The sequence below is a fragment of the Tetrao urogallus genome (assembly GCF_951394365.1).
Source record: "Tetrao urogallus genome assembly, chromosome: 4".
In the NCBI taxonomy this organism is placed as follows: domain Eukaryota; kingdom Metazoa; phylum Chordata; class Aves; order Galliformes; family Phasianidae; genus Tetrao; species Tetrao urogallus.
The window spans coordinates 64,538,126-64,553,759 of record NC_136817.1 but is presented as its reverse complement, the minus strand read 5'-3'; the positions used below and the strand labels follow the sequence as shown (position 1 = coordinate 64,553,759).

General features: G+C 43.9%; 1 protein-coding gene across 1 annotated transcript in view; it reads left to right on the top strand.

The window, feature by feature from the left end:
* Positions 1 to 9,808: 9,808 nt before the first annotated feature.
* Positions 9,809 to 15,634, top strand: part of UVSSA (UV stimulated scaffold protein A) — a gene marked incomplete at its 3' end in the record, with an annotated part of 48,888 nt that continues 43,062 nt past the window's right edge. Inside the window, exons 1-4 of the mRNA XM_079534818.1 lie at positions 9,809 to 9,912; positions 10,015 to 10,345; positions 13,351 to 13,471; positions 14,651 to 15,064. Coding sequence (XP_079390944.1) covers positions 9,815 to 9,912; positions 10,015 to 10,345; positions 13,351 to 13,471; positions 14,651 to 15,064 — 964 coding nt within the window. The 5' untranslated portion in view covers positions 9,809 to 9,814. The remainder of the gene's footprint in view (positions 9,913 to 10,014; positions 10,346 to 13,350; positions 13,472 to 14,650; positions 15,065 to 15,634) is intronic.

Sequence of the window (15,634 nt, the reverse complement as noted above, 5' to 3'; positions counted from 1 at the left end):
TCAATTTGGGGTGAGGTGGAGAGGGAGATGTGCTAAGCCACACTGAAATAATTCAGCAATGTGGAAATGAAAAAGTGTGTGCAAATTTTAGAAATCAAATAATCTTTCACCTGGAATTTTTAATTGATGAGTTCTAGGAAGGGAAAGCTGATAGAGTATCTGCCTTGGGTATGTGTTTGTAGAGCAGTTACCAGAATAACTGGTAAATGGTATAAATGGGGTAAATGGTAAATGGAATAACTGGGAAGTGGTTTTAAGTTGAGGGAGGGAAGATTTAAGTTGGATGTCAGGGGGAAGTTCTTTACAGAGAGAGTGGTGAGGTGCTGGAACAGCTGCCCAGAGAGGGGCTATGGGTGCCTTATCTGTAGAGGTTCAAGGCCAGGTTGGATGGGGTCCTGGGCAGCCTGGTCCAGTATTAAATGTGGAGGTTGGTGGCCCTGCATGTGGCAGGGGGGTTGGAGATTCATGATCCTGGCCATTCTGTGATTCTGTGATTCTGTAATTCTGTAATAACAACATGATGGGGGGAATAGGGGGAAAGAAAAGCTGGTGCTGCCTAGATATCCTCAAATTTATTGCACTGGAGAATGCAGTTGGTGGACAGCTGAGTGAAGGGGATGTGTTTACTGAGATACATCTGTCACACTGCTGTGACTGTTGCTGTTATGAATCTCCAAAAAATGCAGCTGTACTGCAGTATTACGTGTTGCTGGCATTAGCTACTACCTGGGGGAGGGATTAGAAATGCCATGAAGATCTGGCTAAGAGAGAGGCCAAAAGGCAACGTGAAGGGCATGATGACTGATGAGGTTCCTGAGATCCTGTCATGGAACTGATGCTAGTGATCATTACTGGTGTCACACAAAAAGCAGGAATGTAACAAAAACAGTTTCAGTGAGGTTATTACACAGGAAGGAAAGGAGACAACATGGAGGAGCTGACTACCAAACTTGGGATGGTTTCAGTGCTGGAATTCATTCAGCTGTTGATTAGAACCTCACTTGGGAAAGTTTTCATTAAGCACTGTGGTCACAGAGGGCTTTTAGTCTCCAGTGTGTTGCATCCTTGACATAGAAACACAGCCCTAAGGTGGAGTTACCACCAGGATGAAGGAGTGGAGCAGTGAGGGGACGTGGTGATGCTTTCCTGGAGCATCCCTTGTACTACAGCTGGTCGGCAGTGTCAACCAGAAGCACATCCCCTGCTCGGCTGGCTCCATGTAAGACATTTCCTTCATTCCCAAATTAATGCGCAAAGCCAAGGCTGGTTATATGGAGGTAACACCTCAGGGCTGTGCCTGTTCCTTTGGCCCTATTTCCCTATTTTCCATGAGACAAACCTGTGCACTGTGTATTTCTGAAGGATATCTCCCCTGCTGAGGAGCAGGTTTTCCCAGGGCACTCCTCTGAGTTCCTGACCTCGACCTTCTCCTGATGGAGCTGGAAGGAACAATGAGGAGGGAAAGATGATAAAGCCTATTCAATCCACGACAAAAGGATTGTCAATTAACTTAAATATTTTGTTCCCCACCCGCAGATATTAAGCAGGATGATGCAGGCAAACCCCAAAAGGAAATAAACAGATAAACAGCAAATAATTTCCTTTTCCTCCTTTCATAGCCATAAGCACCATCAGAGTCCAGAGCTGACTTCCACCTAGAAAATGAAGGATTTGGGCCATGTCTCTGGATGGCTGCTGGGGTGAAGGAAGATGCAGTGTTATCTCAGGCCATCTCTGTTGGCTGCTGCTTTACCTCAGTTCTGCACGAAGGGATGAACTGCAGCTCTGGTCCTAGTGATCCACTGGATGGTTTCCTAATTCTTACAGTGCTATGGGAGGAGCTGGGAGCCTCCAGGCTCTATAAGTGGGTCCTGCTCTCAGAGCATTTGGAATTTAATCATCTCTGAGTATGACTCAACTGTGCGCATGGACAGTAAACTGGGACACGTTCAGCTCCAAGATAAATGGCCCTGGGACAACTGAGTGCCCTCAGGGCATGGTGTCTCCTGTGAGGTGGTCATACAGTGAAGAATGTAAGGGAACTGATGTATTTTCAAAAAATTCTTATCTATCTTCTGGAACTACGGACACCTTCATAGTAGGAATAGCCAAGGCTGCTGCTTCAGGATGTACTGCATAACCAAGTCACCAGCTGGTTCTGGCCCTGCCACCTCTGTTTCGTGGACAAAACCTCCACAACTCAGTGCCTTGTAACAGAGCCAGGAGCCATATTTCTGCAGTCTCCTGATATCAAATGACCTCTCTCCAGCTATTTACAATCCAGAACTGTGATTATCTGGAGCACATCTGTCAGAAAAACTTCATCAGGAGACCAAGAATGTGCTTTCTCACTGCTAAAATATGTGCTTCATTTCCAGTTTGAATCCATCATTTGTTTGTTGTGGGTTGGGTTGGTTTTTTTCAGTGCCATTCTAAAGATTGTTTCCCTATATCTTTCCCTGAAAATCTTCTCAATTTATCAGAAGTCACCTCTCAACTTTGTTTCAGAAAATCAAAACTGATTCAAATCTTTAAAGGCATTTTGTCTGGCGTTTCTGGCAGCTCCCAGCACTGCAGATAGGGCAGGAGCATTGCATAAGAACTGGAGCTGCTTTAACCCACCTGCACCCTAATCGGCATTCCAGCATCTGGGGGGTGGCTGCAGTTCTCCATTGGTGCCTTCCAAGGAAGAGCCACTGCTCTGCCAAGTCCAGCTACTTCTCTGTTAGCAGAGAGGACAGAAAACATCAGGTTTTTTCATTAGATTTTTGATACAAATGAGCTTTCTTCTTCTTCTTCTTCTTCTTCTTCCTCTTCTTCTTCTTTTTAAACAAGACCAAATATCTCCTGTACTGTCGTTGTTGGCTTAAGGGGCTTTGTGTTTTTTTCCTTCTTTTTCAGATAGAGGGCAAAATGTGCCACTACAAATCTGCAGTTCTACGTATTTCTCTGAAAGTTTCCCTGCACCCATTGTTCTGCTTGGGAAATGCCTCTGCCTTTGGCTCGCTCTCAGAGGGCAGTGTTCTTTTTCTCAGTTGTTGTTTCCTTGATGTGGCACCCAGAGACGTATTTTTCAAATAAAACCTGCATATTTTAATGCAACACCCTGATCACGTTAAAGACGGATCTGACTGAAGGCTCATTCCTGGCCTGGAAACAGTGCTACTTGTATACCAGCATAGCTGTACAAATGGTGCTTTCCACCTCTGATTGCAGAACGGTGCGTGCTTCGCTGTGCTCACCGGTCACCCCTAAGGTTGTGGATGGGGGCACCCAACCTGCCACCACAGATTGATGCTACGAGCCTGTAAGTTCAAACCGTAACAAATAAAATGGAATTTAAATAGCTGCTCGCTCAGTGCAGGCTCCCTCTCCTCAGGGCTCGCCGCCAGCTGCAGCCCAGCAGCTCCCACCCTGCAGCTCTCCTGCATTGCCACCTGCCGGGTGCAGCGGCACAGCGCAGCCCTCTGCCCGCAGCCCCAGGCGCCTCCAGGGACGGCACCGCCACAGCCCGGCCCCATCCTACCACCCTCATAGCGAAGGATGTCTTCCTTAGGTTTCATCTCAGCTCACCCCCTTTTAGTTTAAAGTCCCATGTGGCAACGCGTTGGGCATCCCAGCTCAGAGGTGACCTACAAGTGGGGGGCTATCAGGAAGAAGGGGACAGACTCTTTAGCAAGGTCTGTTGTGATAGGATAAGGGGAAGTGGTTTCAAACTAAAAGAGGAAAGATTTAGGTTGGATATAAGGAAGAAGTGTTTTACAATAAAGGTAGTGAGGCTCTGGCACAGGTTGCCCAGAGAGGTGGTGGATGCCCCAACCCTGGAGACACTCAAAGTCAGGCTGGAGGGGCTCTGAGCACCTGATGGAGCTGTAGATGTTTCTGTTTGTTGCAGGGGAGTTGGACTAGATGGTCTTTAAGGCACCCTTCCAACTCAAATGATTCTATGATTCTATAAACTGTATCTCCTCCATCTGAAACTACGGGGTGTGTGGTTTGCGTTTAGCTTTAAAAAAAGAAACAAACCTGGGGCATCAGTGAGCCCTGCCACTAAATGGCTCCGGAGCAGAGCTATGTGTATCCACAAGTCGCAGATCCCCTCAGACTGCTGCTCTCACCTTTGCTCCATTTTACTGATGCATCCATAACTGATCCATTTTTATGAAGGCAATGATTAGAGGAGCAAAAACTTCATCATTCTGCTGCCTCTCCTGGAGATGTTGGTCTTCATAATAGAAAGTCAAGAAAACTTCTAAGGGCAATGGGCTCGGCTCTGAACTGCTGCAGGTCAAAAGGCATTTGGACACTGCTCTCAGGCACAGGGTTTGGATTTTGGGTGCTCCTGTGTGGAGCCAGGATCTGGACTTCATGCTTGTGGATTTGTTCCAACTCGGGATATTCTGTGATTCTGTGCTCCTGTTTTACTGTGCTCCTGTATATTCACTACCACTGCTTCGTCACTACTTGATATCAAGTCTACTGCTGGGATTTGTACCATGAGGAAAGCAGCAATTATTCCTTTACGAGGCTTTTAACGAGCAGAATCGCAGAGCACTGGGTGTGTGTGTTTGGAGAGGCTGCAGTCACCACTCCTCCTGCACTCAGCTTTCTGGAAGGCCATCGTGGAGGTTTTTATCAGCTCACCCTTCACATGCGTACACTGCAGCTACATGGCTTGCTCCCAAAGTAATGCCTCCTATTTATTTCCTTGGAAACTACAACAGATAGAAGGCACGCATTAACACGATTTGATAGAGAAAATTCTCAGCTACAAAACGTGATTTTTCAATATAGTCACCTCCATTAGCTATGCATTTCCACCACAATGAACAAGAGCCTGCATGCCACGCTCGTAAAAATCTGCATGGCTGTCCATAATGTGGCTTGTCTTTCACATCCCTGTCACCGCAGCTGAAACAAATCATCCACCACCACCTCACTGTGCTGAAATCTACCATTCAGTCTCCATAGACGTTCAGCAAGAATCAGTAAATGTCAACGAGTGCCATATTTTTTTTGGCATGGAAGAATTCAGCCAGCTCACAAGCCTTGCTGCCTTTTCTTCACGATACTTCCCTCTTCCTTTTAGCACTAGCTCAGTATTTCTTTCTCTCCTGACACGTGCTCTTTGCAATCTGTTTTTGTCCCAACAACCTCAAGATCTCAAACCAGGGACTTTCCTTATGTTTGCATAAGCTGACCCGTATAAATAATCTCTTCACAAGGACAAAGTGTTCTTTATTATTACAGTAAGAGCATTTCCCCAAAAAAACTTGTTTTGATCCATGTGGTTTTCTTCTCATAAAAGGCAATGGACACATCCCTGGTGCTGCGTGGAGAGAGGGCAAATTTTCCCAGACACTTGGGAGCTCAGATTATGGAATTTAACAACACAGCTCACTTCTAAAGGATGAATTTCTTAGATATCTGATGTAGATGCTTTCATATGGTTACAATGAGTTTATTTGCTTCCTAGGCCTAAGTTGTTTGAGAAATTTCTGCTAACATTCTGTGTTTGAAAGCAGTCCCACTTGTACCACACTTGTATTTGTGTGAAAGTGGTATTTCTGTCACTTTACAATTTAGCAGTAGGGGTCTTCAAGCCGAATTTGGGCTAGCTTTCCTCTTTTGTTCTCTCGTGATATTGGATTCTTCTCTTCCTTCTTTTCTACACACTGACAGCCTTCCTTCTCCTCCTTACTTGAACCATGCGATCCAAGTCTTGCCTGGAAAGCTGCCATTCCAAACAAACAAACAAACAAACAACCCTAAGGATACACCTGCAATGCAATGGGACTTGTTTTTTCTCTTCTTTAGGTACATTCAAACAGAAATCTCTACGTACGATATGGACCTGTCTAGCCCAGAAAAATGCCAGCTGCCTTGGGGCCACTATTTGCCTTTCTCCTTGTGTTCCAATTAGACCTTTTCACAGAATCAAAAGCAATCTTCTGATGCTGGCCTGAAGATTTGAGGCAATGCTGTAGGATCATTTTAAAAAACTATCCTAGACAAAAGTAGATAGAAGCTCCTTGATTTGTGCTGGTTCCCTTGCAGCTATTCCTGCCCCATCCAACCTACAAATGGTTATTTAATTGGTGACCCAACCCATACAGAACAGGTTCATCCATCTCCTCCTGTGACAGAATTATAAAATGTTACATCAGGCTGCAGTGTTGTCAGCATCAATATTTCACATCATTAGAGGAGGTTGCCAAGTATCTTTGGCCTTGCATTATTGATGGTTTAATGAATAGACTATTTTTTCTTTGAGAACATCTGTTTAAGTGCAGTCCTTACCCCATATGAGGTAGTTCAGGGCTCTCAGATAACTGTCATCCTGTTGCTGAATCAAACTGGTAGTTAAGTATCTATTCATCTCACACAGAAGGTCAGTATTTTCTTTGCAACCCAACTGACACAAACTCTGTGACAACTTAATATCAGTGTTTATCATGTTTCTGCATCTTCAGGCCTGGAACCAAAGTTATTTTAACTCAAGATTGTTTGTGAGGAAGCTTTTTTGCCAAAGTTCCATTTTGGCAGGAAGATAAACCCTCCTTTTTAATTTCATATCATTAAGCTGAATACAGCTATTCTAAAGTTCTGTGGGGTTTCTTTCTGCCTGACATGCTCTTTTATTGCAAAACTGAAAACAACCACAGGCCAAGAATCATCTAATAAAATGATAGAGCATTCTCCTACCTGGGTATTTCTTTTATAAAATCACTACACCTGAAAATGTGACAATGCATGTAAGCTTGAAACAATCCTTCCTGGAGCTCCCAGTGTGACATTTTAAATTTGGGAACAGCTGGTTTTTCTGTAATGTAAGAACACCACACCCAAACGGTTGGCTTAAAGGACAAAATTCTGCCTTTTCTCTTTGGGCACTGTATTTCCTTGTCTGTGCATTTGGCCAAAGACATTGGGCTTCCTGAATCCACAACCAGCCTGAGTGACACAAAGCATTTCTGCAGCCAAATAACTCTTCACGGTCTGAGTCCCCTCAGCCCTTTATCAGATTGGTCCAGATGAAGGAATTAGAGAAATATTTGAACAGTGGATATTTACCACGCTCATTAGAAAGCAGAAGGGGAAAGAAACTCAGCAACTTGAGCAAACACCATTTTATGTAATTGTCTGAGATTTTTTTTTTTTTTTTTAATTAAACAGCTTAGCTGTCACTGAGATTTGCCTGAGGGACAACTGTGGATGAGTTACACAACTCAGCGTTCATTCATCAACTAATTCTCTGCAAAACCATATGGCTCCTTGCAGGGATTTCTTTAAACATTCTGCAAGGATATGAATTGGTGGCTGTGTAGATGTTGAGCACGTTGCTCGAGGCTCATTTTGAAATGCTGTTTCTAGACATTAAAGCAATGGTATTGTTGTAAGCACTAGCCTAATAGAAAGCTGTTGTTTAGGCACTTTCAATCAAATAAAGAAAAGAAATAGAAAAATAAGAAATATTGAAAGAGTAAACATCTAAACTTTGAAGATGAACTATGCTGCTGTATGTGGTTTTCTTATGCAAATGTAGGATGTGCAGTTTACTAGATAGAAGCCAACAAGGAAGAAGAAACATTATAAAGTAAGATGGTCTCATTAATCAAGTCAGATATAAAAGAACCACTGCAAAATGTATGCATGCATATGGTGCAGTAAATATGTTTGAAAATATGAGTTCATTACTTTAGGTCACTCTGAAGTGCAGCAGGGCACCTGCCAGATGGGAAAAGACAAATGTCACATAGGAAGGGCTGCTTGTACACAAGTCTTTTGCACGAAGTATGAGAGGTTTGGACTGCATTGTGATGCTGGTGTTTGTGGTCTAGAGACTTGGGGTGCTTCGGTAGAACTGCAAGCAGTAGTAATGCAGTGATGTGCATCAAGAGCTTCATTGTCTTCCCTCACTCAGTGACTGGGATTAAATTTGCTCCCCAGTTCAAAGCAAAGTTTCTGGTACTCTGAGTTTTTAAATCCCATTTGGCATCTCTAGTTGTTAAGAGGAGAAAAACATAGGACATAATTATGAGAGGAATTCGGTGAGTATTACAGATGAATTTTTCAGGCTTTTTTCTTTTTTCCTTTGAAATCAACTCATTCCAGAGTATTTTCTAACCTCACCCTATTTGGGACATTCTTCATAGCCGTGTCCAGCACAGATCTTGCAGGCTAGAATTCTGGCTGGGAGAAATTTTGACATTTGCACCCTGTTTACAAGTTGGGGAACTCGTGTAGATAGAAATTCAAGAGCTCACAGGAGCTTTTTGCTGCTGCAATATCAGGTAGACCTGACAGATCACTGTAAAAATTCACTAATTCACTAAGGAGATACTGATTTTTAGCAACAGCAAGTGCCTGTGCACTCTGCCAAGCTCAGCTCATCTGAGAACAGAGCAGTTTGTTCATCTGCATTGTAATTATTTTATACAACAGGTGCATTCATCTCTATCCCCATATGTCAATGGATTACTTGCAGTGTTTGTCAAGCTCTGAGCTTCCATAGAGGAAAATGTCACTTAAGTACAGTTCTGCTGTAATTCTTGCCATGAAAGTCCTGCAGATGAGCTTTATTCACCCTTCAGGGAATAGCTTGCTTCTGTTTGGGAGTAGCCTTTTGCTAGTCTTTACCTATGAAATACTCCACAGACATCCTCCTGTTTGAGAGCTGCAAAGTCGGTGCCATGACTGAGGGCTGCTTTCCTGCCTCCTTTGCTTTATTTACCCCTCGTTTTGCTTCAGGAAGGCAACAGAGAGGAGAGGCTGAAATTCTGAAGGCCTCAAAGGCAGAAGGCCATGCAAAACTTGGTATTTAAAACCAGAATGCCGTGCTGTTCCTCCTACACTTCTTGTTGCCTTCTACATGGAGCTCATTGCACCTTGGAGGGCCAGTGGTTACCCGGGCTCCATCAGAAGAGGGGTGGCCAGCAGAGACAGGGAGGTGATTGTCCTCCTCTATTCTGCCCTTGTGAAGCCCCATCTGCAGTACTGTGTCCAGGTCTGGAGCCCCAGTACAGGGAGGACGTGGAGCTCTGGGAGCGGGTCCAGAGGAGGGCACTGAGATGATCAGAGGGCTGGAGCAGCTCTCCTGTGAGGAGAGCATTCAAGGCCAGGTTGGATGGGGCCCTGGGCAGCCTGGTCTGGTGCCATATCTGGAGGCTGATGCCCTTAGGGTCTCTCCAACCCTAGGCACAAGGAACAGCAGCAGTTCACACTGCAATTAGCCCCTTGGTCACACCCAGCATGTTACACGGGGTGGGCACAAGGCAGGACTGTGGGTTCAGAGCTGTGTCACCTCTCACGGGTTTGGGATGTGGGCAACCAGAGCAGCAGTGCCTCAGGAGGGGCACGCGCTGATGTCATTGAGCGTGCCAAGACATGTCAGGGGAGATTCAGGCTGGACGTTAGGAAATACTGTGTTTCTGGAAGAGTGGTCAGGCAGTGGAACGGGCTGCACGGGGAGGTGGTGGAGTCACCGACCCTGTAGGCATTCAAGGAACGTTTGGATTTTGTGTGGAGCGACATGGTTTAGTGATTGGTGACAGGTGGGTGGTTGGACTGGGTGCTCCTGTGGGTCTTTTCCAGCCTCAGAGATTCTACGATTCTATGGTTCATTTCTCTTCCACACTGTTGAACAGCCCTCAGGCTGCACACACACAAAATACCCGGGCTCGGACCCTTTAAGAACTCCCTCCCGCCCTTGCAGGCAGCGTGACGTCACGCGTGCGCAGCGCGCGGCGATGACGTCAGCGGCGCCGAGACGGGGAAGGAGGGAAGGAGGGATCCCTGCCGTTCCGGTGCAGAGATGGATCTGCGGCTGGCCGAGCTGGTGGAGGAGCTGACCACGGCGGGGGAGCCGCAACTGGAGCCGGGCCGGCTGAAGGAGCTGAAGAAAATATGCAGGTGAGGAGCTGGGCCCGCCGCCCTTCACTTCATTGATGGCGGTGGCTGAAAGCGCTGCGCGTGGCACAGCTGCGGTGATTGCCCTCCTAACCGTTCCCTCAGGTCGTCGGAGGAGCACCTGAGCCACGCGTACCACCTGCTGCTGACCAGGCTCCACGAGGAGCACGCCGAGATGCGCTTCTCCGCCTTCCAGATCGTGCAGGAGCTCTTCTCCCGCTCTCACCGCTTCCGCACGCTGCTCGTTTCCAACTTCCAGGAGTTCCTGGAGCTCACGGTGGGGACGGACCACGAGCAGCCGCTTCCCCCGCCCCGGGAGGTGGCCCAGAAGCTCAGGAAAGCGGCCATTGCGGCGGTGCTGGGCTGGCACGAGAAGTATGGCGAGGCCTACAAGAAGCTGTCTCTGGGATATCACTACTTAAAGCAGAACAAGAAGGTACTCTGCGTTTTTACTGCCCTGTGTGTGTTTGGGGATTGTCTCAAGGAGGTGCTTTCCTCACTTTAAACAATAAATGTGAAAGGAAATCTGTTGGAAGCAAAGCGTCTTCAAGAGACTTCCCAAAGAGGCAGCCCCCAGCCTGGCCCAATCTTCCTTGGACTTATGGTGATTGTTCCCACCTGAAGCAGAAATCCTCTCCTTAAGGTATAAGGTACTAACGCTAGCAAATGCCTACTTCTTTACATAACGTGTTTTCAGAAGGCTTTTCTGAACCTGAGATGCCTTTAAGAAAAATACGGGTTGCCCTGAGAGGTTGTGGAATCTCCTGCTCTGGAGATATTCAGGATCCATCCAGATGCTTCCTGGTGTGAGGTACTGCAGGGACCCTGTTTTAGCAGGGGGTTTGGACTGAAGAATCTCCTGAGGTCCTTTCCAACCCCTGCAATTCTCTGTTCCTGTGTGATTCGTTCCTTTGGTAATAAGATGAATGCAAGACAGAGTTGCACAATTCACCACACACTCTGACATCATACTGTAGTGCTGCTCAGAAGCTGAGCTGAGCTCGCTGCTGCTCCCCAGGCAGACGTGCTTTTTTCAAAACCCAGCACCTTCACCAAGAACACTGTATTGTTTTCTGGGATTCTTTTCCTTTTGGACTTCCTAAACTTCCCAGCTGAACATTGTATGTGTGCCGCTTATGATTCAGTGACTAAATATGCTCAGATTTAGTACTGAATACTGATCAGATAGAGAAAGTGAGGAAAAGAGCTGTCCCAGCTCCAAACTAAGTTGCAGTGTGTCAGAAATACAATGGAAAAATGTACTTGTGGGAAGGGCTGAACTGTGTAAATACCTTTTTTTAAAGTCATTAAGGAAAAACAAAATAACCAGGAGTGAAAATTAAGGACACATCCAGAGTCAAATAGTGGAATACTGGGATGGTTGGTGGTCATTGTTGTTTCTCTCTTAGTGTGGTTAAAAGGTTCTAAAACCCTAGGCTTGAAAGAAGAGCTGGACCCAACCAGTGCTTTCTCAGTGTGCAAACCAATAGAGCTCCACCCACTGATTGCTGCTTGGAGCCCCACAGTCCAGCTGCTTTAGAATGGAAATCATACTTGCACTTTCAGCTGATGATTCACAGATAGGAAGTCTTTCTGTGAAAGCTTAAGATGCCCTTCTTTCCATACTGAGCAGTGCTGTTCTGGTTTCATTTCAGAGTACAACACAGAAAGTGTAGCTGCTTTCTTTAAATAATTCCATATTGTCTTATGTTAAAGAAAAAAAAAATGAAACCAGTGAGGGGAAATGCAGGACAGATGCAGGGGATCTCTAACGCATAACACAGATTCAATAGACTGCATGCTCAAATGTACAATAAGTCAGCTGAGGTTTGGTGTGTTTATCAGAACACCTGCAGTCAGTTTGCTCCTCCCTTACGACTTTGGGTGTTCACTTCATGCCCTTGTGATACTGAGCAGTCCAGCAGAAGTGGCTGTACTGTTATTTTTTTTTTACTGCACCTGAATACTTCTGGAAAGGGTTCTAAGAGAAGCAACTGAATCTCAGCTCCTGAACTTAAGAGCTAATATTGGTGTAGCCAGCCTTTTGTCATCTTAATACATGAACTGCAAGAGACAACAAAAAGACCTGAGGAGGCTTTAGTACCTTTTAGGAATCAGGCGCATCTGCTGTTTAATGTTACAGCTCTGGCACAGTATGGAGCAGTTTGAGGACTGTTAGAGTCTTACTTTTCAGATTATCATCATCAAAGTTGGTCAGAAGATGACAACTGCAGCCCTTCTAAGGTATATACTCAGAAAACAACCTACTGGTTTATTCTTAGTAAACTGAAGTTATACCTGTATAAAGGTCTGACTTTAAGAACAAAACATATTTCGGCATATCAGAAAACAACTTTGTGGTGGTTTCTTTTTTTTTTTTTTTTTTTTTAACAAATCCCTGTGTCAAATTTCAAAAATGAAGCAAGAAGAAATATATATGTATGCGCACATAAGTATTTTCAGCAGTAATTTTTTGATTCTGGGAAGACAAAGATGAGGTTGCAGATTAAGTGTGAATTATAAACTGAATGTGACTTTAATAGACTGAGAGTATTAATGCTGAATTCCCATATTTCCCCCAAGTTGCAGTGTTTATTGCTGTGTAGGCTCACTAGTCTTACACCTTTTAAATCAAGAAGAGTTGTTTGCACCTCGTCACGTCCAGCTCCAACGTTCATTACAGACTAATAGCGGAAGGCTCCATACATCTTGCTCCAGCACTGGAGCTGAGTAGTGTCCCTCTGTGTTGTCTGAATGAGGTTCTTAGATATGCTCTGTTCTGACCAAGTTTCTGAGAGGTGGCTCATCTAGCAGTGACAATAAAGACAAATGTTCAGTGGGTGCTTGTAATACAGGCACAGTGCACAGAGGCTGCAGCCTTTATAAGCAGCAAAGGATGGGCTCACTCAGCCCTCAGCATAATCCATAATGAAATTAATGAAAGCTATGTGGTAGCAGTCAAAAGGAAATAACTACATTTCCTTTTCAAGTGATTTTTCTTACGGAATAGCACAACTCAGGATTCGTTTCCTTAAAATAGAAGTGAAAATACGTAGATTTTCAAACCCTTCTAAGAAAAAAAAAAAACCTACAATTTTAAAAGAAACTGTTTTGCATCACTCAGATTTATGTTTATGTTTTAGTCATAAGAAAGTGAGACTGAATGATATCCTTTCCCTCAGTCAATGGATCCAACAAACAATTTAAAAAAAAAAAAAAGCCATTGATTTTCAGCAGTCCCTTATTAGTAGAAATAAAACCTCCATTCAGAATTTCTGTAGTTATTGATTTCAGGAGGAGAGGAGATAAAAGGAAGTACTGCTGAGCTTCTGGATGATTGCTTACGTTAGAGGATTTTTCACCACTGATAAGGATCTTAGGAAATGGATTTTCTATGTACTTCTTACAGAGAATGTTGTACTTTTTTCTTCGTTTCCTTAGGTGGATTTTCAGGACGTGCATGCAAGAACAGTGGCTGAAAGGAAAAGGGAAGAAGAGAAGCAAAAACGATTGGATAACGTTTACAAAGAAAAAGCCAAAAGAGCTGAAAAAGAAATGGCAGGTGATGTGCTTTGACTTGGGTGGGTTTGTTGTTAAAGCAATTTTTTGTAAGGTTGTATAAACCAAATTCCAGCGGAATAGATATCCAAATAAGAGCAAACCCCAGTGTACAGGAATAGTACATTTGTTAATGCTTCACTCTGTCTCTCCCCTAAAGAATGTCAAGGCAAATGAGTAACAGGTCCCATAAAGCTCAAGTAGAATGAGGAGATATTAAAAAAAAAAAAAAACAACTTATAAATGTCTGGTCAGTAATTCATAAGGTGTGAATGCATACCTTCATGCACATGTATGAAGTTGGACTTGGTGATCATTATGAGTCTCTTTGAATTTGGGATCTACTCTGATATCAGAAGCAGTTCTGGATCTCGTGGCTTAATTACTGTGTCTATGGCTAGGTACAGGCTTCTTGACTGATTGACCTCAGTTATACTATATATGCATCATGTATGTTCCAGGAGTTTGGGCACAAGTCTGCGCAGCAATCCTAGATGCAGTGTAGGAAATCTGTGAGAAGTATTGTATGCTGGGAGCTGAATCTCTGAACGTGTACACAGCCAGCATGTTCCTGCCGTATTTAAGAACAGACGTAGTGTAACTGATTCTCTAAGTTGTAGTTGGGAAGGATTATTTATCTCAATTGCTTCAGTTTGTGCAATGAATGCATTTGTGTCTGCCTTTATTCTACATGGTGCAAATGTTTTCACATATAAAAAAAGAGATTTAACCTTTTAAAGTCAGCTTTACTGATAGCATCTCTTAGCTATGGCATATATTCACGGGTGCACCTGCAAACAGCTGTAACATTCGTGGCTGCAGAATGAGCACCCAGTGGCATTACCAAGGATACCTTGTTTCTTACCAGTACTGTTCTGCTTCAAATTTATTGAAGTATTTGAGTCACCTTTGATAGACAGTGAAATTTTAGGGAGGATAGGAAGGGAGGAATGCTGGTCCTAAATTCGTTGTTCAGGAAGTTCTAGAGATCCTGTTTAAGAGAAGTATTGACTCTCTTCTGAGGACCATCCCTGCACTGGAAATAAATGTGTGGATAAACTGTGATTGATTACTGGACAAATGGATTCTTTGGCAGTAGTGTCTGTTTTGTAGATATACCTGTGCTCAGGAGTCAGCCCTGCACGCTGTTTCACAAAGTTCTGAAACAACTCTCTCTTGATAGAACTGTCCCAAGAGGTTGCTGAGACACTGACAGAGATGGAGAACTGTTTCCGGCTTCTGTTGCCAGATCCTTTTGACTTCACTGTGAGCAACACAGGACTGGAACCCAATGAACAAACGAGTGCTGACAAGGATAGATCTGCATCCTCCTTGTCCTCATGTGTGGGATGTGTGGATGATGAACAGCCGTGCTGTAGCAAGGACATTCTTCCTGTTTCTCAGTGTGTCAGAACAGATCAAAACGAAGAGTTAGGTGACAAACAGAAGAAGCCTGAGCAAAATGTATTAGATGGAGATGCGTGCTCTGAGGTTGAAACTGGTGTTCCTGTTCTTGGTGATGATGATTATGAAACTTTTGTCAGGAATCATGGACTGATTTCTCATAAGTATACTCTAGACCTTGAACTCTCTACAGGTACCTGCACCAATTTTTCACAAAGAGCTGGGGATAATCTTTGCAATGCTTTGTAGTTTTTTTTCCTCTACTTGTTTGTTTTTGCTGTGACTTCAGCATTTGGGGTCCCTGGGCATCATTTTGATTTATTTTGGCCTTCCTTTCTATTTCTGCCCCATTTAGCAGCCTTTCTTAGTTTTGGATGTTCTTGTATGGGATTTACAGATTTCATTAATTTCTGAAACTGAATGTTTGTAGTAGTTGTAAACACATTACTACACTTCATAGTACATGTGATTTTCCTGTGTTTAGAAACAAAATGATTTACTTACTGTATATAGTATTTTATTTCAGCACTTCTTTCTTTCTCATTGTAACATGGGTAAAAGCTACTGATTTAAACATATTGATATTGGCTGTTTCTTAATCTTCTCTTTGTTATTGACAACTTGCAGGAAACAGCAGAGTTTTACCTTAAGAGTTGTGATTAGACCTTTCTATCTAACTTTGTTAATAAGAATTGCAGATAGAAAAAGTCTGAGTATTTAGGGCTTTTCACTTTTTTCCAAATGAAATCTCTTACAAATACTG